The following is a 23,361-nucleotide window of genomic DNA, read 5'->3' on the forward strand; positions in this document are numbered from 1 at the left end:
TTCAAGTTCATTGAATAAATAACTTTTAAGATAAAAATTTGATTATTTTATCACAACTTTAGTTACCTTTTTTTTAATGATTTTGTTCAAATAAAATACAATTTTCAATCTCATTAAATTAACATTTGATTATTTTTACTTATTTATCATTTTTATTTTTGTTCAATTATTATTTGTTATTTTGATTTAATATTTATGTAATTATATATATTTGTAATATTTGATAATGAATATTTTTTGTGCATCCATCAAATCATTAATAATATTATGTTTATTTTATTTTTATACTTATAAAAAAAAAAAGTAATTAATGTGCAGAATAGTAAATAAATTGACATAGTCGTGACATTACATGAGAATGATGAAATAAACTTATTAAATATAAAAAGGCAAATAAAAATGAGTATGTGGAAAATGAAAATGAATATACGGATCTATTCTGTTGAAAAATATTTATTTAAATTAATTTTTAGAAAACCTTTCAGTATTTAAAAGATATAGATATAGTTAATTATTATTTAAATTCAAAAAATAAAAATATTACTAATATTTCACATGTAACATACATTTATAAAATAAATAATCAACTATTTACTGTAATAAATCTCACACTAATACATGCCTAAAAAATAAATCCTTGAACTTCAACTCCATTATTTGTTTCCAAATTTTGTAAGATGTGACTCACTTGTTCCGAGAGCAATTCCGTTGATGTGAAAATCTTTAATTTATTCAAATGCTTCAATAGTTCTAAGTGTTGTAATAAATTAGGTAATTCACCTTGGTAATCTTTAACGTACAACCCCATCTTCTTAATATTGGGAAATGTTTCTTTCTGTATTAGAGATGTTGCTTGCTCATTGAGTACAAGACTAGAGATGGTTTGAAGATTCCACATCTTCTGATCTAATTCTGAACATCTTCCTCTCAACTTGACATGAAATCCAGCATTAATATGTCTTAAATGTTTGAGTTTCCACATTTGAACAGGAAAAGAAATTGAACCCATGCCACGAAGCCACCGATCACTCAACTCTATGGTTTGTAGATTCCAAAGGTTAAGTATTGAATCTGGAACAAATATAATATCATCTGACTCTATTCTCAAGTACCTTAGGTGGGTGAAGTTCCCTAAATTGGAAGGGATCTTTTGGCACGAGTTAGATCCAAACTCTAACACTCGAACCAATTTGCACTCGTCCAAAAGCCATTTCCACTCTCTCCCACCAGCATCATACTGTGGCCCAAAGAGAAACAAGGAACGAATACATGAATGGTCATTGTTGCTTGAAGAAATGTAGTGACCCATGTTACTGTGAATGGACAGTCTGCGAGGTTTGGTAGGGATTAGAATGTTATTGTCTGTGCAAACTTCAAACACTTTCTCCTCTTTGCTCTCTGATATGCAAAGATCTCGAAGAAGATCATGAACTTGAAACTTCTCCAAATCTCCATTCCAGTCCACTCTTGGTACCTGGACCAAACTGCGATCGATGAGCTCGTACAAGTAGTCTTCCGCAACATCATCTGGGTCTCTATTTCCTGTATCTTGTATAAAACCCTCCGCAACCCATTGTCGCAATAATGACATAACAGGTATTTCAAAATCTTCCGGAAATAGTCCAAGATAGAGAAAACATGGTTTTAATGCTCTTGGCAAGTTGTCGTAGCTGAGTTTGAGAACTATATCCTTCACTTGGGTCTCGTCTCGAGTCAGATACCAATTAACATGACCTACCACTTTAGACCATTCTCTATGTGATTTTTCTTTCTTCGCTAGCATCCCTGCTAAAACAATGACGGAGAGCGGCAAACCACGACAACTTTGAACCATCTGCTTTCCTAAGGTCTCCAAATCAGAAGGGCAGTTTTCACCCTTAAACACTTTCCTGCAAAACAGCTTCCAACTTTCTTCTTCACTCAGGAATTGAAGATAGTGAGGAACATCATCACCAGCATGCAAGGCCACCTCTTTCAAACGACTAGTTATCAATATTCTGCTGCCGTTGTTGTTGTCTGGAAAAGCATCTTGCACCTCATCCCAATCCCGCCTTTTCCACAAGTCATCTACCACCACAAGATACCTTTTCGTCTCCAAGCAGTTCCACACCTGTTTCTTCAACTCTTCCTCATTCATGTTGTTAATGTCTCCAGAGCTTTTCTTACCTTTCTTGCTGCTTTTGCGTTGTTGTTCAAAATTTGGCATCAAATGCTTAAGAAGGCCAAGCAAAAGCTCTTTAACTCTACACTCGTTTGAGACATAAACCCACGCACGACAATCGAAGCGGTCGTTCACCATGCTGCTATTGTAGACCTTTCGGGCAAGGGTGGTCTTCCCCAATCCCCCCATGCCAACGATAGAGACAATTTTACGATTCGAACCACCTTCCTGGAGTCGCTTGACGACATCCTCGGAGTCCTGGACAAAGCCAACCACATGTTCTTCCTCCACGTCTCTTCTTAGCTTGAGCAGCGATTGCAACCTGTCCTTCTCCTCCTCCTCTTCTGCTGCAGATTGATTAGTGGTTTCTCTGAAAGCATCATATTTTTCCTTGTTGTCGCGTATCTCGTTGAGAGTGGTTTTGAGCTTGTCTATTTTTTGGGCTACGTGGCGGAGCAACCTTGCTTGGCCAAAGCCACGGAGCATCCTCCCCAGAAGGGTTCTCCTCTTGTAAATGGAAACTTTGGCTACGAAGGTGTCGATGACATCCTCAGCTAAGTGGGCCACATCTCTGATTTGGTTCAAAACAGTATGTTCCATTCCCTTCTTTCTCTTTGTGGTATTGAGGAGCTCTTTGATCATTTGAAGTTCGTACTGGAGAGACTGGACTCTGTCCTCCACACCATAGAGCAAGTTAGCTTCGCGTGCGGCAAGCTGGGATAAATGATCCAAAACAAAAGAAACTACACTCTCTGCCATTACAGCGTAGACGAGCGTGTAGATTTGGATAATGGGTTTGTGGTTGCGATACTGTTTAGCTTGCAATGGGATAATGCATACTATGAAAAGTGGCTGCAATAAATAACAGCAATTTTTATAAATGGAAAGTGGGAAATAACGTGTGAAATGAGTGTAAAAACCGTGTTAAAATATATTTTCTCGATAAATAATGCACCAGGACAAACAATAGCGTGTAGCTGGCAATACAATAAAAAGAAGAAAAATAATACTTTATTGGTCCATTGACTTTGAGTCAACCATGACTAGTCAACCATGGCATCTTCCTGCTATGAGCATTGCAATTTCTACCCATTTGCCTTTAAGATATTTTCATTTATGACAGTACATCGTATTCAAATTGCTATCAGAGCACTCTCACCTTTGTCTTGTATACTTTAAATACACGTTTGTCTTGGATGTACGAGACGAATAACTCAACCGAAATACTTGTGTTAACTATAACACTCTAAAAAAATCAAGTATTACACGCGATAGAATATTTTAAATAACGATACTTTACTATTTTATTTTAAAAATATCAAAAATATAAATAAAATTTTATAAGAAACTTCATTGTTTAAGAAGTTTTATTTTTAATACTTCTTTCTTTAAAATTTTTTGAATCTTTTTTTTTTTAAAATTCTAACTCTCTACTTATTTATAGGAAGATCAGAGATTGTTTGAATGTTTCTTGAGACAAATTTGACACATTTTAGCGAAATTAATGATAAAAAAAGCAATTAAACCTTTTAAAAAATTCATTTATAGCAATAACATGTGAACCTGATATGGTTACCATACCACATAATGCATCAAACTCAACTTTGAGATTATTATAACATTACTGTTTCGGGTGTAGGGTCAAGTAACTGTCAACTCCTTCATAATTTCCTCTTTAACCATTTGGAAGAGTATCTCTCAAAGGCTCTTTGATGCTTAAGTTAGCAAATAGTCCATATGGATCAAAGCAAAAATATTAAATGCACAATAAAATGGGATCACGTACATCTTACCTTTGATATTTATTTATAATTTTTGAGATTAGCTTAAGATCAACAAAACCTTAATTTTGGCCTAATCTCGACTCATCATCCTTAATGAATATTTACTTTAATCCTTAATGTGGGGAAGCTGGTCATTGAGCTAGAGCTAAACGGTCTGATCTCATCGTGCCCGGTTGGTACCTTCGCATTTGATAAAATTGTCCGATGTCACATCGTACGCGGTCCAACCTTAGGGTACAGTTACGATTATTATATAGAAGTAAAATAGATATAAAAGTATACATTTTTATATTTATAAAAAGAAAAAGTAAAATATAATAAAAAATAATGTAAAATAGGTATAATTTTTTTTTTTGTTAAATTTACGTCGTCCGATAAAAAAAATTGAATGGGTAGAAAAAGAAAGATAATTTATCTCTAAAGTAACTTTAGACATGTTATAATTTACTTTCTTTTATATTATTATTACAACTAAATGTATATTTCACTGTTATAAATTAAAATAATATATCAAAGATATGGATGTATATGGCTGTGGATACAATAGAAAAATATATTTTATTTTATATATTTGAAATTAAAACTACCATAAATAGATATTAAATTTAAATTTGTTAAATGGAATAGCGGAATGAAAAATGTGAATATAGTATTACTGTATCTATATTTTCGCTGATTATAATAAAAAGAACAAAAATAATAATCATAATTAATTATGTCGTGTATTAAAATTTCACCTATGATCTTAGTAATTACTTGTTAAACGTAACATAGTAAATGCTCAATTTGTAACATATATTTAGCTACTCCTTCTTTTCTTCTCTTCTCTAATCCCATATTTTCTTCCTTTTTTTCCTTTATTCAATATCTCTTTTAATATCGTTCGTTCATTAGAAATTTAATGTTTAACTATGGAGTCAATGAACTCTTCGTTACGTTCCAGTTACTTCTTCTTTTCTATATAAAAAAGTCCTTTACTGATCCTTTTGCATTGTATTTCAAAGACATGAAATATATTTTTTAAGTCTAAATTGTTTTAAGAATACAATAAAGTAAAATGATATTTAACAAATTTTAAGAAGAAAGTAAAAAAAAAAAATCATTAAAATTTACAAATTTCTATATTTAGCTACTTAAATTTCTAGTCCTACTTTGCTTATCGATAACTATATATCAGTAATTTTGGCTTCTTCCCCATTTTTTAATTGGGAAGGATGAAGACCCCGTTATCAATAAAAATTTACGAGTGTACCCAGTTCACATTACAAACTTAGTGTGTGTGTGTGTGTGTATATATATATATATATATATATATATATATATATATTTAGGGTTTAGTTAAGGTTTTAATAAATTTAGTTATTTTTAATTGAATTGTTATTATGCATTTTTATGTTGATCGATTAAAAAGTTTATATTTAGCCTCCTCATCTTGTTTATTTTGACTATCGAGTCATCTTTTTTACTTTCTTTACATGTTTAAAAATATAAATTGATAATTAATCATAAAATAACAATAAAACAATAAAAACTTGTTAGATTATTAAATTATCATATTTGTTAATGATATTCATGTCATTAAGGATGATTATTATCAATGTTATTAGTGTAGGTGATAATGACAACATGTCATTCTAACATCTTACAATGATAAAAGTGATTGTGAAATTTGTAGTGACTATTTGTGCGTATTTATTAGTGGATATTCTAATATTTATTTATAAAAAGATCGGATATTAGTATCATATTATTTATAATTGTTAATATCTGTTATTCGAAAAAGATAAAAATAAAAATTAATTTATATATAATTTAATTTATATTTTTTAGTTGTATTTAGATTTTAAGTTACAAATTTATAAATATTTTTTATTGAATATATGTGGATATTCACTTGTCAATGAGTTTAAAAAATCTTCAAATATTTTAGGGTTAAATATGTTTTTAGTCCCTGAACTATCAGACGATTTTGTTTTTAGTCCCTGCTCAGAACTTTGATGGTTTTTAGTCCTTATAGTTTTGAAACTCTGAGTAATAGTCCTTAAAAATGGACGGCGTTAAGTTTTTGTGGATGTGTCAAACGGGGATGCCACGTGAGCTGTGATCTCTGCCTTCACTCTCTGCCACGTTTAATGTTTAACTGTTGAACTTAGATTAAGCACTTCGTGATGTTTTATAAATGAGATTTGAAGAAGTTTGGTTCTTCTTCGTCGCTGCAGCTGAGGAGAAAGAACTTGGGTACATCTGAAGGTGAAAGAAGTTGGGTACATTGTTGAGGTAAGTTCGTATGTTTTGGTTTTGGTCTTCTTCTGTTCTTCGTGTAAATATGAGGATTTGGGATATAGGGTTTCTGTGGGCACCAAAGCTGATGAAGGGATTGTTTTGTTGTAGTGAAATGAAAGGTGACAGTGGAGGAAATGGTTGGACGCGAAGGTCAATTGGTTCGTCTAAGTCGCAAAGCTGTGGATCATCTTCACGGGTACCTTCTAAATTGTGTGGTTGTGGTGAAGCATTGTTGGTTTTGAAGGCAACTACTGTGAAGAACAAAGGAAGATTGTTTTATAGATGTAGAAATTGGGCAGTAAGTGATTAAATATTTCATTTCATTTGCTGAATTTTGAATTCATCCTGTGTTGTTTTGATTGCAGAGTAATTCAAGTTGTAATTACTTTGAATGGCATGATGATGGAGTTTCTGAAACTGAAGGAAGCTTTGAAAGAAAACGTGAAGAACTTGAAATGTGTTTGGAAAATGAAAAACTCGTATTGGAGCTAAGGAAGAAGAACGACAAGTTGAAAAGGAAGTTAGAAGAAGAGAAGAAAGTTGGAAAAATGATGTTGTTGTTGTTTATCTTGTCATGGGTTTTCTTTTGTATTATGTTTTTGTTAAAGATGAATTGTAACTAAGAATTATGGTGTTGAATAAAATGAGGATTGTCTGGAAATTGTTTATGTTGTTGTTTGTTTTCCCTTTAACATTGGACTGATACTGTTACTGGTGTATTCATTTATGTTGATAAAGAAAACAGTTCACAGAATAAGAAAGCACTGTAAATGTGGACTTGGAATAAATAAAGTTAACTTGCCATTGTGCAAAGATGGAATACAACTCAAAGTTTAGTGGTCCCTTTGAAAATGAAGTGGTCACATACTATTAAATAACATAAGTTTAGTGGTCCCTTTCCACTACAAAAAATATTAAAAGCAACCACACCAACCACTGTAGCCAGTACTATAATTGTTCCCTTAGTGGGTCACTTTCAATTACAAAATTCAATACAATAAAGGGTTGGAACAAAGGCATCTTCAATTGGTACTAGCTTGGGACCCTAGATGTTGTGCAGCCAGTCTTGAGGATGTTCTTCTTCCAGCTTCGTGCCCTAATGCAGGTCCTGCTCCACTGGCACTTCTTCTTCCCCTTGAGGATGTTCCTCCTCCTTGGTGACTTGATGCAGCTCCTGCTTCACTGCCAGTTGTTCTTCCCCTTGATGCAGCTCCTTCTGACCTTGATGCAGCTCCTTCAGAACCTCCTGCACTGGAAGTGGCCCTTCTGCTGCCAAATCCTCCTGTACTGGAAGTGGCCCTTGTGTTCTGTAAATGGAAGTAAGCAACATTGCAATTGTAAGATTGTAAATAAGTTTGAATGTGTAAATAAGTGAACCAGTAAAAGATTGATTTTGTACCTTTTTGTTTGCCCTTTTACATGTTCTTACATTATGACCAAATTCATTGCAGCTGCTACACTTCATAAGAAGATTCGTCTTTGATAATTTTGTATGAGTGACATATTCATCAGCCTCCCTTCTTCTTAGTTTTTTAGGCCTCCCAGGGGGTGTTTTATAAATTGGAGGCAGTAGGGAAGGAAATTCAGAAGTAGACCACAGTTGTTGTCCATTGATTGGAACAATCTCAGGGCCATAACAAGTGTCATAAGCCTCTCTCTTGTAATAAGGATGTACATAGTCTTCAGGGTTTTCTTGTTTGTAATTGATGGCAGCCACAGCGTGCCTACAAGGAATTCCTACCAAATCCCAAAGGTAACAACTACATGAATGGTTACTAAGGTCAACTACAAATTTATCCATAGTAAACCCGTGAGTGATTTCAAATTTTGCTCCCCCTGCCCAAGTTGGAATCCAATTTCCACTCTTCTCAACTTCCCCAGCAAGCCTATTTCGTGGTTTAGGCATCACAACCCCTGTATATGTCTTAGCTTTTTCTCTAAGTGTTGCAAACCTCCTCATAATGTAAGTTCTAATCCATTCCATCATAGTTATGATAGGTTTGTCTCTAGCTAGTAAAATTGTACTATTAAATGACTCAGACAAATTATTTAACAAGACATCGCATCTAGGATAACTACTAAATGCATGTTTACACCAACGATTAGTTGGAATAGATAGCAACCACTTGTAAGCATCAGTGTTAACATTGGACAACTCACCCATTTTCTTTTCCCAATCCTGCTTGAATGTGGCCTTTGCAGCCCCCATCATAAGATCTCTAATAAGCACTCCTCCACCAAACTTCTTCTTGTAATTGTTGTACAAGTGCCTTAAGCACAATCTATGTTCCACTCCTTCCAAGATCTCATCAAAAACTGTCATTAGTCCCTGCAAATCATAAAACTTTGTGATTAGTCCCTGCAATTCAGAAAACGTCTTGGTCAAGACTAAGTATTCCAGTTGCTACTGTATAAAAATAGGGAAATATTAAAATGAAGATACCTTTTGTTGATCAGAGATGAAAACCCAACGTTGACAATCAATTCCTCCAATATCTTCCAGTAGTAGTGTCAAAAACCATCTCCAACTCTCTTTGCATTCATTTTCAACCACAGCAAAAGCTAGTGGGAAGTATTGGTCATTCGGGTCTCTGCCCACTGCCACCAACAGCTGACCCCCATATGTTGTCTTCAGATGACAACCATCTACCCCTATGAAGGGCCTGCAACTTCCTAAAAAGCCTTGCTTACAGCCCTCCAAACACATATAGAATGAGCCAAATCTTGGAGGCAAACTTGGTTGGGGTTGATTGACTTTAATTTTAAATGTTCCAGCCTTCACTCTTAGCAATTCACCCACATAATCATATACACGAGCATATTGTCGCTCTCCATCACCAACCAAAGAATCCAAGGCAATTTGCTTTGCCTTTCCAGCTTTCCAAGCAGTGATTCCAACACTGAATGACTTCTTAATGTCATCAATTATTTGGTTGGCAGTCATGTTAGCCACATTTACAAACCTATCTACTAATACTTGTGCAATCCAGTTCACACTTGCACTTTTGTTTCCAAAGGTCCTTCCACAACTGTGTCGTCCAACCAAGGTTTTCACCCTAAATGTTTCCTTCCCTCCTACCTTGCTAGCCATAATCAGAAAACCACATTTGTTTTTACAAACTGCCCTTACTCTGTTCAGGTCATTCTTCACAAACTTAACCTCTTTTCCATTTAATACACTATGCTCCAATAGTGCATTTTTGAATTCCTTTAAAGAACAGAACTCCATCCCCAATTCAAATCTGAAGTTCTTGTTCATATCATCTTTTCTAAACTTTTTAAATTTCCCCTTTGACCTCACATCCTCATCACTATCTACATTTGAATCCAATTCATCACTGTTGTATTCTTCATTGATCTCATGATCTCCAACTTCTTCATTCAGTAAAAATGAACCTTCCCCAACATTGGCTCTTCCACGGACACATTTCTTCTTCTTTGTCATTCTATTCCACCTATCCAAAACTGGATTAATGTTTCTCCGAAATTGGTCCACCCTATCATTCTGAACATCAAACCCATCATCTTCATTAGCCATTCTGTCTTCTTCACTGTCATCCATACATTCTTCAGCTGAAGCTTCTACTTCCCCCTCAACAACATTCCCCCCTTCCTCTTCTTCCCCAAGATAATCATATTCATCACCAAAAACAAACTCTTCTTCCTCACCCATTTGAACATCTTCATGTTCATCATCACCATCACACTCTTCTTCTTCCTCACCCATTTCAACGTCTTCATGCTCATCATCACCATCACACTCTTCTTCCTCACTCATTTGAACCTCTTGTTGTTCATGACCACCACCATACTCTTCTTCCTCACTCATTTGAACCTCTTCACCACCACCAAACTCTTCTTCCTCACCCATTTGAACCTCTTGCTGTTCCTCACCCATTTGAACCTCTTGTTGTTCCTCACAACCATCACACTCTTCCTCCTCACCCTTTTCAACCTCTTGCTGTTCATGACCACCATCACAGTCTTCCTCACCCTTATCAACCTCCTGCGGTTCATTACCACCATCACAGTCTTCCTCACCCTCTTCTAGACCCATTCCACCCTCTTGTACAATCTCATCCACTTTGGAAACCACTTCCTCCGTGTCTATGTTTCCTTTTTCAACATCACCCTCTTCCACTTCCTCAGCCACTTCACCACAACTAAGAAAGTGAACTTCCACTGCCTCACTAGGAAGAACATGTTCAACATAAATTTGTACCTCTTCGTTATTCTCCTCTGCATAATTAGCCAAGTACAGTGCTTCTCTGTCATCACTCAATAATCTGACATTATTCATCAGCCTTTGTTTGGACCCCTTCCACCAAAGTTTGAACTCTGCATCATACTTAAATTCTCTAACTATTCCAACCGCTTCAAAATATGACCAACGATCCGGATCAACTCCTTTGATCACGTGTATCTCTCCTCCAACATACTGTAACCCCTTATTACTAACAAACTTCCCCATGTGATGCAAACAAATGTCGAAAACCATTTCTAGACCTACATTCACACATCAACGCTTTACGCACAAATTGGAACAACCATAACCGAAAAACAAAAACAATAGCTTAACTTACCTTTAAGCTTGTCTTTACGCTTGTCTTTGACGACCACCGGAACGACCACCGCAACCACCACCGCAAGGACAATCAAGATACAATGCTTCCTCTCAAAGCTTTCCACTACAATGCTTGCAGTAAAACTACGTTTTCCCCCCAATTGAAATATTTACTTTTCACAAATTCTGAACCCTATATCTAATTTCAATTAACAACGTAATTAACTGCTTAATCTAAGTTCAACAGTTAAACATTCCACGTGGCAGAGAGTGAAGGCAGAGATCACAGCTCACGTGGCATCGCCGTTTGACACATCCACAAAAACTTAACGCCGTCCATTTTTAAGGACTATTACTCAGAGTTTCAAAACTATAAGGACTAAAAACCATCAAAGTTCTGAGCAGGGACTAAAAACAAAATCGTCTGATAGTTCAGGGACTAAAAACATATTTAACCCAATATTTTAACATGAACAAATATTACCTATAACTTTCAATATTTTAAAATTTATTATCAAACTAATAAAATGAGTAGTGTGATATAGAAATATTAGAGTTTACATATTATTTATATTTAATGTAATAAAAAAAGTAAACAAGCTAATAAACATTGCCGGAATCGAAAATATAAATTTTTGTCTAAACTAGTTTATAACATATCGAAGAGCAGAAAGTGATAAGAAAGCTAAAATAGAACTTTATATATAATCATAGTAAAGAAAAATTAAAAGAATACCTTCGGAATAAAAGGTCATCTAGTTTGTAATTTCTAGATTATGCTTAGGTGGAGAAAGACAAATAAATTATTTAATTGTTAATTATAATTTTTGTTTCGGTTAAATTGGTATGATGGTCTATCCTCATTCCTTATTATGTTCTCTTTTGAACTTCAATCCTTTCCGAGAATGAAATTAACTTCGATAAGTTATTAACCTTCAGAACACACTTCGACGCTCAAGTCGGATATATTACATAAAGAAATATCACTATTTTATTATGATAGAAAAAAATGATTGTACTTGAACATCAATTATATATTTATAGCACTTGTGCATCAATTATATATTTATAGACAGTCAAGTCCATTGACCTATTAATACTTGTTAATTGTCCATTAATATATTCTCGTACAATATGGTCTGTCAATCATAGTGTATATTTGTATTTAATATGACCATTAAATATATTAATTAACCATTAATGATATTTATCTTTTCTGATTAGTGTCTGATTGATAGTCTATCAGATGTCTGTTTTGGCTCCAAATTCTCTTTAGCCGATTGGTCATCAGGGCATAGTACAATTTTTATAAAGAATTCTGACATTTATTCAATATAAATATAAATAGTATTTAATTTTTTTAAAATTAATTAAGTACGTATGCATATATTTCTTATTATTCTTATAATTAATTATATAATTTATTATTAATATATTTTTAACAAAAAATAATGAAAGTCACTTATCATTTTATATTAATAACAATAATATTTTATAATAATAACAAAATTTCATATGCTTTTAATGTGGATACAAACCCAAACCCATCAATATGATAGTCCAAGCTAAGAGCTACACAACATAAACTCAATTTAAAAATATGAAAATTTTGAGTACTCAATATAAAAACTAATGAAGACTTAATTAAAAATATCCAATTTTAATAAAAAATTTAAAATTTAACTAAGTTTATTATTTATGAATTACTTCTCATATCGATTCCTTCGATTTTCTTTTCTACATGTTCCATGTTGACGTTTTAGTTTAAACATGTTAATGAGTTTTTTTTCCATTGAATACAGTAATGCAGGTTGTTTGCACCTACATTACTTTGAGAAGAAACAGGATTTTAATATATTAAGCATAACAAATGGATGTTTCTTCATATACATGTTCTTAACATCCTATGGATTTCGTTATCCGACTATATAATATTTTTAAGTAGACATAATATTTTATTATGTTAATTAATGTAATAGTTAAAGAATATTTTAATCTGAATAAATATTATTTACAAGTTTTAATATTTTAAAATTTATCATTAAACTAATAGAATGAGTAGTGTGATATAGAAATATTAGAAAACTAAGTATTACATGATCCTACATTAAATATAAAAAATATGTAATAATTAGTTTTTTAATATTTGTATCGATCATGATATTTTAACAACTAATTTTAGCAACCTTTTGACAATGGGTCACATATCATTATTTGATTGGTTTGTTTGAATTTGTTTGAAAAAAATATTTGAAACTAACCAATCATAAATCGTCATGTCTGCAAAGATTATTAAAAAAAATTGTTAAAAGGATATTTTTCTTTAATGTAATAAAAAGGTAAACCACTTCAACCAAATAACTGGAACCGAAAATAGAAACTTTTATCTAAATTAATTTATAACTAATCGGAAAGCAAATATATAGTGATGAAAAAGGTAAAATAGAATTGTATATATAATCATAGTAAAAACAAATTAAAAAAATATCCTCATAACGAAAGTCCTCCCGTTTATAATTTGTAGACTATGCTTAGGTGAAGAATGACAAATAAACTTTTTCATTGAACTTGTTATAGTTTTTATAGAGAATTCTACATATCCAGTATAAATATAAATTGTATTTAATATTTAAAATTAATTATACAGATATGCATGTATTTATTTTGTTTTCATTTTTATATTTGTTTTTGTTTTAAATTCTAAAATACTCATTTTTTATTTGTAACTCAAAATAAACCGAAATGTTTAAAATACTTTTTCTTCTTAAAATTTTAGTTAGATAATTTTTATTTATCTTCATTTTTTTTAGTATTTTAAAAACTTACTTTTTTATGACATTTTAAAAACTTCAAGTTCATTGAATAAATAACTTTTAAGATAAAAATTTGATTATTTTATCACAACTTTAGTTACCTTTTTTTTAATGATTTTGTTCAAATAAAATACAATTTTCAATCTCATTAAATTAACATTTTATTATTTTTACTTATTTATCATTTTTATTTTTGTTCAATTATTATTTGTTATTTTGATTTAATATTTATGTAATTATATATATTTGTAATATTTGATGATGAATATTTTTTTTGCATCCATCAAATCATTAATAATATTATGTTTATTTTATTTTTATATTTATAAAAAAAAGTAATTAATGTGTAGAATAGTAAATAAATTGACATAGTCGTGACATTACTTGAGAATGATGAAATATACTTATTAAATATAAAAATGCAAATAAAAATGAGTATGTGGAAAATGAAAATGAATATACGGATCTATTCTGTTAAAAAATATTTATTTAAATTAATTTTTAGAAAACCTTTCAGTATTTAAAAGATATAGATATAGTTAATTATTATTTAAATTCAAAAAATCAAAATATTACTAATATTTCACACGTAACATACATTTATAAAATAAATAACCAACTATTTACTGTAATAAATCTCACACTAATAAATGTTTAAAATAAATCGTCGACATGAACTTTAACTCCATTATTTGTTTCTAAATTTTGTAAGATGTCAGTCACTTGTTCCGAGAGAAATTCCTTTGATGTCAAAATCACCAATTTATTCAAATGCTTCAATGGTGCTAAGTTTTGTAATAAATTAGGTAATTCACCTTGGTAATCTTTAACGTACAACTCCATCCTCTTAATATTGGGAAATGTTCCTTTCTTTATTAGAGATGTTGCTTGCTTATTGATCTTAAGACCAGAGATGGTTTGAAGATTCCACATCTTCTCATCTAATTCTGAACATCTTCCTCGCAATTCCATAGATCCTACTACACTCAAATGCCTTAAATGTTTGAGTTTCCATATTTGGACAGGGAAAGAAATTGGAGTGCGAATGGGATAAAAACTCAGGTGAATGGTTTGTAGATTCCAAAGGTTAAGTATTGAATCTGGAACAAATGGCTCTGTTGAAATTTCTACTCTTAAGTACCTTAAGTGGATGAAGTTCTCTAAATTGGAAGGGATCTTATGGCAACAGTTAGATCCAAACTCTAACACTCGAACCAATTTGCACTCGTCCAAAAGCCATTTCCACTCTCTCCCACCGACTTTATAATATGGCCCAAAGAAAAACAAGGAACGAATACATGAATGGTCATTGTTGCTTGAAGAAATATAGTGACCCATCTTATTGTGAATGGACAGTCTGCGAGGTTTGGTAGGGATTAGAATGTTATTGTCTGTGCAAACTTCAAACACTTTCTCCTCTTTGCTCTCTGATATGCAAAGATCTCGAAGAAGATCATGAACCTGACACTTCGCCAAACGTCCATTCAACTTCACCCCTGCCTGGACCAAACTACGATCCATGAGCTCGTACAAGTAGTCTTCTGCAACATCATCTGGGTCTCTATTTCCTGTATCTTGTATAAAACCCTCCGCAACCCATTTTTTCAATAACGGCATAACAGGTATTTCAAAATCTTCAGGAAATAACCCAAGATAGAGAAAACATGGTTTTAATGCTCTTGGCAAGTTTTCGTAGCTGAGTTTGAGAACTATATCCTTCACTTGGGTCTCATCTCGAGTCAGATACCAATTAACATGACCTACCACTTTAGACCATTCTCTCTGTGATTTTTCTTTCTTGGCTAGCAGTCCTGCTAAAACAATGACGGAGAGCGGCAAACCACGACAACTTTGAACCATCTGCTTTCCTAAGGTCTCCAAATCAGAAGGGCAGTTTTCACCCTTAAACACTTTCCTGCAAAACAACTTCCAACTTTCTTTTTTACTCAAGAACCGAAGATAGTGAGGAACATCATCACCAGCATGCAAGGCCACCTCTTTCAAACGACTAGTTATCAATATTCTGCTGCCTCTGTTGTTGTCCGGAAAAGCATCTTGCACCTCATCCCAATCCCGCCTTTTCCACAAGTCATCTATCACCACAAGATACCTTTTTTTCTCCAAGCATTTCAACACCTGTTTCTTCAGCTGCTCCTCACTCAGGTTGTTAACGTCTGCGACGCTTTTCTTACCCTTCTTATTGCCGCTACGCTGTTGTTGAAAATTTGGCATCAAATGCTTAAGAAGACCAAGCAAAAGCTCCTTAACTCTGCACTCGTTTGAGACATAAACCCACGCACAACAATCAAAGTGGTGCTTCGCCTGACTGCTATTATAGACCTTTCGGGCAAGGGTGGTCTTCCCCAATCCCCCCATGCCAACGATAGAGACAACTTTACGATTCGAACCACCTTCCTGGAGTCGCTTGACGACATCCTTGGAGTCCTTGACAAAGCCAACCACGTGTTCTTCCTCCACGTCTCTTCTTAGCTTGTGCAGTGATTGCAACCTTTCCTTCTCCTCCTCTTCTTCTGCTGCATATTGATCAGTGGCTTCTCTGAAAGCATCATATTTATCCTTGTTGTCGCGTATCTCGTTGAGAGTGGTTTTGAGCTTGTCTATTTTGTGGGCTACGTGGCGGAGCAACCTTGCTTGGCCAAAGCCACGGAGCATCCTCCCCAGAAGGGTTCTCCTCTTGTAAATGGAAACTTTGGCTACGAAAGTGTCGATGACATCCTCAGCTAAGTGGGCCACATCTCTGATTTGGTTCACAACAGTATGTTGCATTCCCTTCTTTCTCTTTGTGGTATTGAGGAGCTCTTTGATCATCTGAAGTTCGTACTGTAGGGACTGGACTCTGTCCTCCACGCCATAGAGCAAGTTAGCTTCGCGTGCGGCAAGCTGGGCTAAGTGATCTAAAACAAAGGAAACTACACTGTCTGCCATTACAGGGTGGACGAGCGTGTAGATAGTGATACTGGGTATGTGGTTGGTGATGGAAGAAGAGTAACAAGATTTACGAAGGCACCAGAAAAAGCAATACTGTGTAGCTTGCAATAATGCATGCTATGAAAAGTGTCTGCAATAATAAATAAAGAAAGCACCAGAAAAAGCAATAGCGTGTAGCTGGCAGTAGCATAAAAAGAAGAAATATAATAGTTTGTCGGTCCATTCACTTTCCGTCAACAATGACTTCTTTTGAAGTGCATAATGTGAGGAGCGAGCACCTTCCTGCTATTTGCATTGCACTTTCTACCTATTTTCCTTTAAGATATTTACATTTATTACATTACAACATATTCAAATTGCTAACACAGCACTCCCGCCTTTGTCCTATATGCTTTAAATACACGTTGCCATGCAGCTTGGATCAAATTATTAAATATATATCCTAACAATCTCTCATCACTAATATATATCATATTAAAAAATAAGATAGAAAAACTTATTAGTATACCAAATATGTTAATTAATTTATTTTTGTTAATTTGTAAGCTCAACTAAATTCATTCAAAACTTAACAAAAAAAACGGGTATACTCAATTGAAATTAAATAGTGTATTAATCAACGTAAACTTTAGAATTTAAAAAAAAAATTGTTCATTTTAACTTAAATCCAAAATCTATGATTAAAAAAATAAGAAAGCTATATCAATCGAGACATACTATTTATATTAAAATAATATATTTAACTTAAATTACTTAAAAATAATAAATCTAAATACTCTATGTAAAAAAATAAAACCGATTACCAACATTATATATCATTTTCTATAAATAATCATTCATTTCTTTTTCTAACATGTTTTTGTTGTCAATATAGTTTAAATATATAATATTTGATTGTATCATATTCAGTAATTTTTTATAATATAAAAAATAAATAGGTAATTTATTTCAAACAATAAACTTGATAATTTTTTTGAAAGATAATTCACTATGAAGACACATACTAATAAAAAGCAAATTTAATTCAAATAAGATATTGAAATAATTTTTAACAAAAAAAAAAACTTAAAACGATATTTTTATATAGATTTTTTTTATGTATTGTTTAATTTTGTTATTTTTACTGAAGAGACTTAGACTTAGTTGAATTTTTTTAACAGAAGACATAGACAATGAAATGTCTCCTTGATATGTTAATCATTTTACCGAACACAATGCAAATCATTGTCAACTCATTTTTTATTATTCTTAACGTGACGTGCATTCATCAAATTTTAATCCATAACATATGTTACAAACTCTATAGTAATAAATAATGCAATATGATTCTTATTTTTTTCCAATTCAATTCGAGATCATACTTATTTAAATTAACCTTTCCTTAACTCATTAACACATGCAAATTAAATTTAATATCTTAAATTTAATCAAATTTTGACAAATTTTCAGACTGATATCCAAAGTGAGCAATATGTATCTGAAAAATAAAATTAAACAGTTTGAATTGAAATTACTCCAATTTTTAGATTACTTTGTATGTATTAACAAATTATATGAAAAATAATTTTCAAAGAATGTCTAACCATACAATTTAAGACTAATGATTAATGTTTAACCACTTTTACTAAAATTCAAATGAAAACTGTTGGAAGTCTCACATCGACTAGAGATAAGGCCAAATTAAAATATATAAGTTAGGTGCAAACCTCACCCTACAAGCCGGTTTTGTGGGGTTGAGTTAAGCTTAAACCCACCTTCTAATATGGTATCAGAGCCACTATTCTTCTATTCCACCTGCTACCCAATTTCTACTATCACGCACGAGATGTCTATACCTCGGCGTGAAGGGGGTGTGTTGAGGTGCAAACCTCACCCTACACGCCGGTTTTGTGGGATTGAGTTAGGCTTAAACCCACCTTCTAATAAAAACTAAGATTTACTCGAAGTATACATCAATAAAATATTTATTTTAAATAAAATTAGCAAAATAAATACAAGCCAAAAATTAACTAACCTTTATATTTAGGTAAATTCAGTCCTACACATATCAATGGTTATTTAGAAATAAAAAGCAATAGTGTGTAGCTTGCAATGGCATAATGCATAGTATGAAAAGTGGCCGAAAAAGCAATAGCGTGTAGCTGGCAATAGCATATAAAGAAGAAATATAATCGTTTATTGCTCATTCACTTTCCTTCAACAATGACTACTTTTAGCCCTTTTTCTTTAAATACAGCAACATCGTGATATGATATAATATTTTATTTGAATATCAAATAAACGTAAAAGTGTATCATGATATCATTATTTATTTACTAAAAGTTTAAACGAAAAATAAATACAAATTTTAATGAATTATTTTTGTTTATTGAATTTTTACAAAATTTGTATGATTATTTGTTTATATATATAACTGTCATTCTATAAAACAATTCCATTTATATACTCAACCAAACCTTTTCTTAATTTCAACTCTGATCGAATAAGAATTTTCTCTTCCAGTTTCAATTTTTTTTACGCATATAAGTACTTGTATTGCGTTATTTTTCTGAGTTAGGGTTTTCTACAAACAATTTTTACATTATTTTTGTTATTATTATATATGAATGTTCAATAAATAAAAATAATGTGTTTTTTGTTCCAATAGTTTTTTTATTCCATTTATATCAGAGTTTACAGCAATATAAATGGAAGAGGAGTACTAAGATCAAGAAAAAACTAAGCACCAGAAAAAGTGTAGCTTGCAACAATGCATTTAAATTTAAATTATGTATCACTATTTTATTAGTTTTAAATTAAATTTATTATAAATAATCACATAAATTGAGGTAAAAAATTATAAAAAAATTGTTAAGAAAATATTTTCTATTAATATTTCATTGTTCCATTGACTTTGCGTCAACAATGACTACTTTTGAAGTGCTTAACGTGAGGAGGGTGGCACCTTAGGATAATGATATTTTAACAACATTTTTTTGACAACATTTTAACACTGTTTACGTGTCATTCTGTGATTGGTGCAAAATTATTTCAAAATTAATAATAATAGTTATAAACACTAATATAGACCGACGTAAACAGTATAAAAATATTGTAAAAAAAAATGTTATCAAAATATCATTATCTTTACATTTATTTCATTACAAGATATTCAAATTACCTTTGTCTTATATGCGTTAAATACGCGTTGCCCTGCTGCTTGGATCAAATTATTAAATGAATATCCTGACAATTTCTCATCACTAATATATCATTAAAAAATAAGATACAAAAACTTTTTAGTATACCAAATATGTGAATTAATTAATTTTGGTTAATTTGGAAGCTCAACTAAATTCATTCAAAGCTGAACCAAAAAAAAAAACGGGTATACTCAATTGAAATTAAAAATAAAAAATTTTCTATAGAAAGTATTATGGTATTCTATGAATATTTTTAATTCTAAAAAAATCTTATAATTTCCAGACTATATTGAGTTTTTAGACATTTTTCTTTGAATATAATAACATCATGACATGACATGATATTTAGACACAATCATAATCAACAAGTTAAAAATGTAACAATATTAAAACCTATGTGAAAAACAAAAATAAAAGGAATTTTCTATAAGAATATATTTTTGTTTTGAATAAGAAAGTGTTGACAGATTAAAACCTATGTGAAAAACAAATGCTTACACAGAAACAATTTTGAAGATGAATATATATAAATTTTATAAAAAAAGACAATTATAATTTTTTCAATCCATTTTGACAAAACTACCTAACAATATCTCATCACTAATATATTGTACTGAAAAATAAGATGGAAAAACTTATTAATATACTAAATATTAATTGTTTTCAAATAAAAATATATAAATGAGAAAATGATAATAAACGAACGACTGTTGTAGAGTTTCATAAACAAAATTCGTTTACAATGAATTCACGTAAACAAATATAAAAAATGAGTTTTTCTTATGTTATAAACATTGCCGATTATGAGCTTTAACAAAAGTATTGTATTTTAATCCTAATTTTTAGGACGGATGTAGTTTAACTATAAGTAAATTTATGTTTGGTGTGATATTCATTGACGTAAATTTATGAAATATTGTATTAATCAACGTAAGCTTTAGAATTAAAAAAAACGTTCATTTTGACTTAAATCCAAAATCTGATTAAAAGAAATAAAAAAGCTATATCAATCTATATATTCTATTTATATTAAAATAATAATTATTTGTTTAACTTAAATTACTTAAACAATAATAAATCTAATAACTATCTTTATTTATCTAAAAAAATATAGATTAACGGCGTTATATATCATCTTTTTATCAATGATCATTCATTTATTCTTAAACGTTTTTTTCTTGTCAATATAGTTTAAATATCCAATATTTGATTGTGTCATATTCATGTTGAATAGTTCTTGATAATACAAAGATAAAGATAAATAGGTAAGTACATATGTTATTAAATTTCTAACACATTTATTTTAAACAACAAACACGATTAAAATTTTGAAAGATGATTCACTAAGGAGATACGCTAATACTAATTAGATATGAGTCCAATCTAAATAAATGATTGACATCATCTTTAACAGAAAAAAAAAGGCAACAAATTTATAAAGAATTTTTCCATTCAATTTTTTCATCTTTACTCAATGTGAGACTTAGATTCATTGAAATTTCTCAATAAAACACATGGACAATAAAATGTCCCCTTCATAGGTTATTCGTTTTACCAAACACATTGCAATTAGTCATAAACTCCTTTTTCATTATTCTTAATTTGATATGCATTCATTCAATTTTGATCCAATAATGCAACTCCATTATTATAACTAATGCAATACAATCCTCATTTTTTTTTCAATTGAAGGTGGGATCCTATCCATTTAAGTTAATGTTTTTCTTGACTCGTTAACACATGCAAAATAAATCTATTATCTTAAATTTGATAAAATTTTGACAAAATTTTACATTGATCTTCAAAGTATATGAAGAATAAAATTAATGGTTTGAATTGAAATTACTCTAATTTTAAGATTATACTTAATACACATGTATTACCGTAATTTTCAAAAAAAATTATAATCGGACAATTCAAGATTTAGTATAAAATGATTAATGTTTAATATTTTTACTAAATCTGAAATGAAAACTAAGATTTATTCAATGTGTGCATCTATACAGTATTTCTTTTAAATAAAATTAGCAAAATAAATACAAACCGACAATTAACTAAATCTTATATTTAGGTAAATATAGTCTACACATATCAATGCTTATTTAGAAATAAAAAGTCTCGTACAAACTTTTTAAATTTTGTATAAAATAATGGTCATACAGATAGAAGACATCCTAATAAGTAGTGATCTTAAACAAAAATTTTAGAAGTGCAAAAAGAAATTGTTTAGGTTTTTAAAAATTCAAGGATGAAAAATATATCAAATATACTAAAATTAAAAGTAAATATTTTTATTTATGTACTAATTTATGTTATATGTAAAAAATATTTAGGAGTAAGCATATAAGGAATCTTCACCATTAATAATAATGTATAAATCATCACACCAAAATATCATAAAAATAAAATGATCCTTTAAATTTTTGTAAATCATCAAACATATGCTATGATAAAAAAATTCAAATATAACAACTAAATATTGGGTTCCTTGACATGCTAAAAAGGCAAGGGGCAATAGCGATAGGGATAGCAATAACGGTGGAAGGATGAAAAATCATCAAACTTTGTACTATGGTGGAGGTAACAAATTTGAACTCTTCACAGTTCACAACAATGACAACCATGATCAATAATTAGTGACATAAAAAAAACATAAAAACAATGTTGTTGTCAAAATAAATACAAATGATATTGATTTGACGTTGGGGGGATCGAAACTCCAGTCATAGTCACTAAAAAGCTTGTAAGGAGATGTTAGATGACGGAGAAAAACAAATGCCATGAAATTGAATGCTTTCTATATATTGCAGCATTCTTTTAATGTTAAACCCTTTAGTAGCCCTATGGTTTTTTTTTCTGTTAGATGCTCGTTTTATCTAATTCTCCAATTTAGTTTTACAATTAAGCTCAGGTAGTTAAATTGACTTAACGAATTAAGTTTGTAATAAGTTGGTAGGTTGACGTGACCTTGAAACATGTCATTCATATAATTTTATATGTAGAATTTGACAATTTTTAAGTCAGTGTCGTTAAGTCTGACTCCTCTTCATAGTAGCAAGGAATCCGAAGTTACTGTTATCAAGTCTAAAACGAGTCTAACCCGATGTTCGCCATTGCAGGCCACTTTAAAAGTAGAAACCACCACAAACAATCCCAATCCCCAAACAAAAACGCAACCAGATCAAAAAACAAGATTTCTCAAACCAGAATTCGAACCTTAAACATAATTTGAGAAACAAGAACAGAACTCCCAAAAAGAATTTCCAAACCAAAAATCTAAATTTTAAGATAATAACAAAACCTAAATTCCCAATTCTGGAAACCCTAAACCCCAAAATTTTCATTTCGTAACCATCAAGCATCACAATCGTGAATAGCAAAGACAAAAGGAAACCCTAAATCGTAACTCGAAACCCGCCACTACAACATTCACTCGCCAGGAGAGGAGGATAACTTATTGTCCACAAGAGAGGAACTCAGATTTGGGGGAAATAAAATCTAAGTTGCGTGAATAGTGTATCAAGAAACTAATTTAGGGTTCACTTCTGATCCCATTCCCGATCCAACAACCCTAAATTCAGCAAACCCAGAGACGCACTCCACTTGTTCCAAGCCTCTCCCAGAA

General features: G+C 31.3%; 2 protein-coding genes across 2 annotated transcripts; both read right to left on the reverse strand.

Moving 5' to 3' along the window:
* Positions 1-500: 500 nt before the first annotated feature.
* LOC148201908 (disease resistance protein RPP13-like) lies at positions 501-3,006 on the reverse strand. The gene has a single exon (XM_088108210.1). The coding sequence runs from the start codon at positions 2,918-2,920 to the stop codon at positions 623-625; it is 2,298 nt and encodes a 765-aa protein (XP_087964336.1). The 5' UTR covers positions 2,921-3,006; the 3' UTR covers positions 501-622.
* Positions 3,007-14,159: 11,153 nt separating this feature from the next.
* On the reverse strand, positions 14,160-16,679 carry LOC148201909 (disease resistance protein RPP13-like). The gene has a single exon (XM_088108736.1). It carries the CDS (start codon positions 16,549-16,551, stop codon positions 14,260-14,262), a length of 2,292 nt encoding a protein of 763 aa, XP_087964862.1. The 5' UTR covers positions 16,552-16,679; the 3' UTR covers positions 14,160-14,259.
* Between the last annotated feature and the right edge of the window lie 6,682 nt (positions 16,680-23,361).

Source organism: Vigna umbellata, chromosome 3 (assembly GCF_029865625.1).
Source record: "Vigna umbellata cultivar VRB3 chromosome 3, Vumbellata_1.0, whole genome shotgun sequence".
Taxonomy (NCBI): Eukaryota; Viridiplantae; Streptophyta; class Magnoliopsida; order Fabales; family Fabaceae; genus Vigna; species Vigna umbellata.

Bases quoted from the DNA above. Each gene is read 5' to 3' on its own strand.
- LOC148201909 (XM_088108736.1), bottom strand. From the start codon at position 16,551: ATGGCAGACAGTGTAGTTTCCTTTGTTTTAGATCACTTAGCCCAGCTT.
- LOC148201908 (XM_088108210.1), bottom strand. From the start codon at position 2,920: ATGGCAGAGAGTGTAGTTTCTTTTGTTTTGGATCATTTATCCCAGCTT.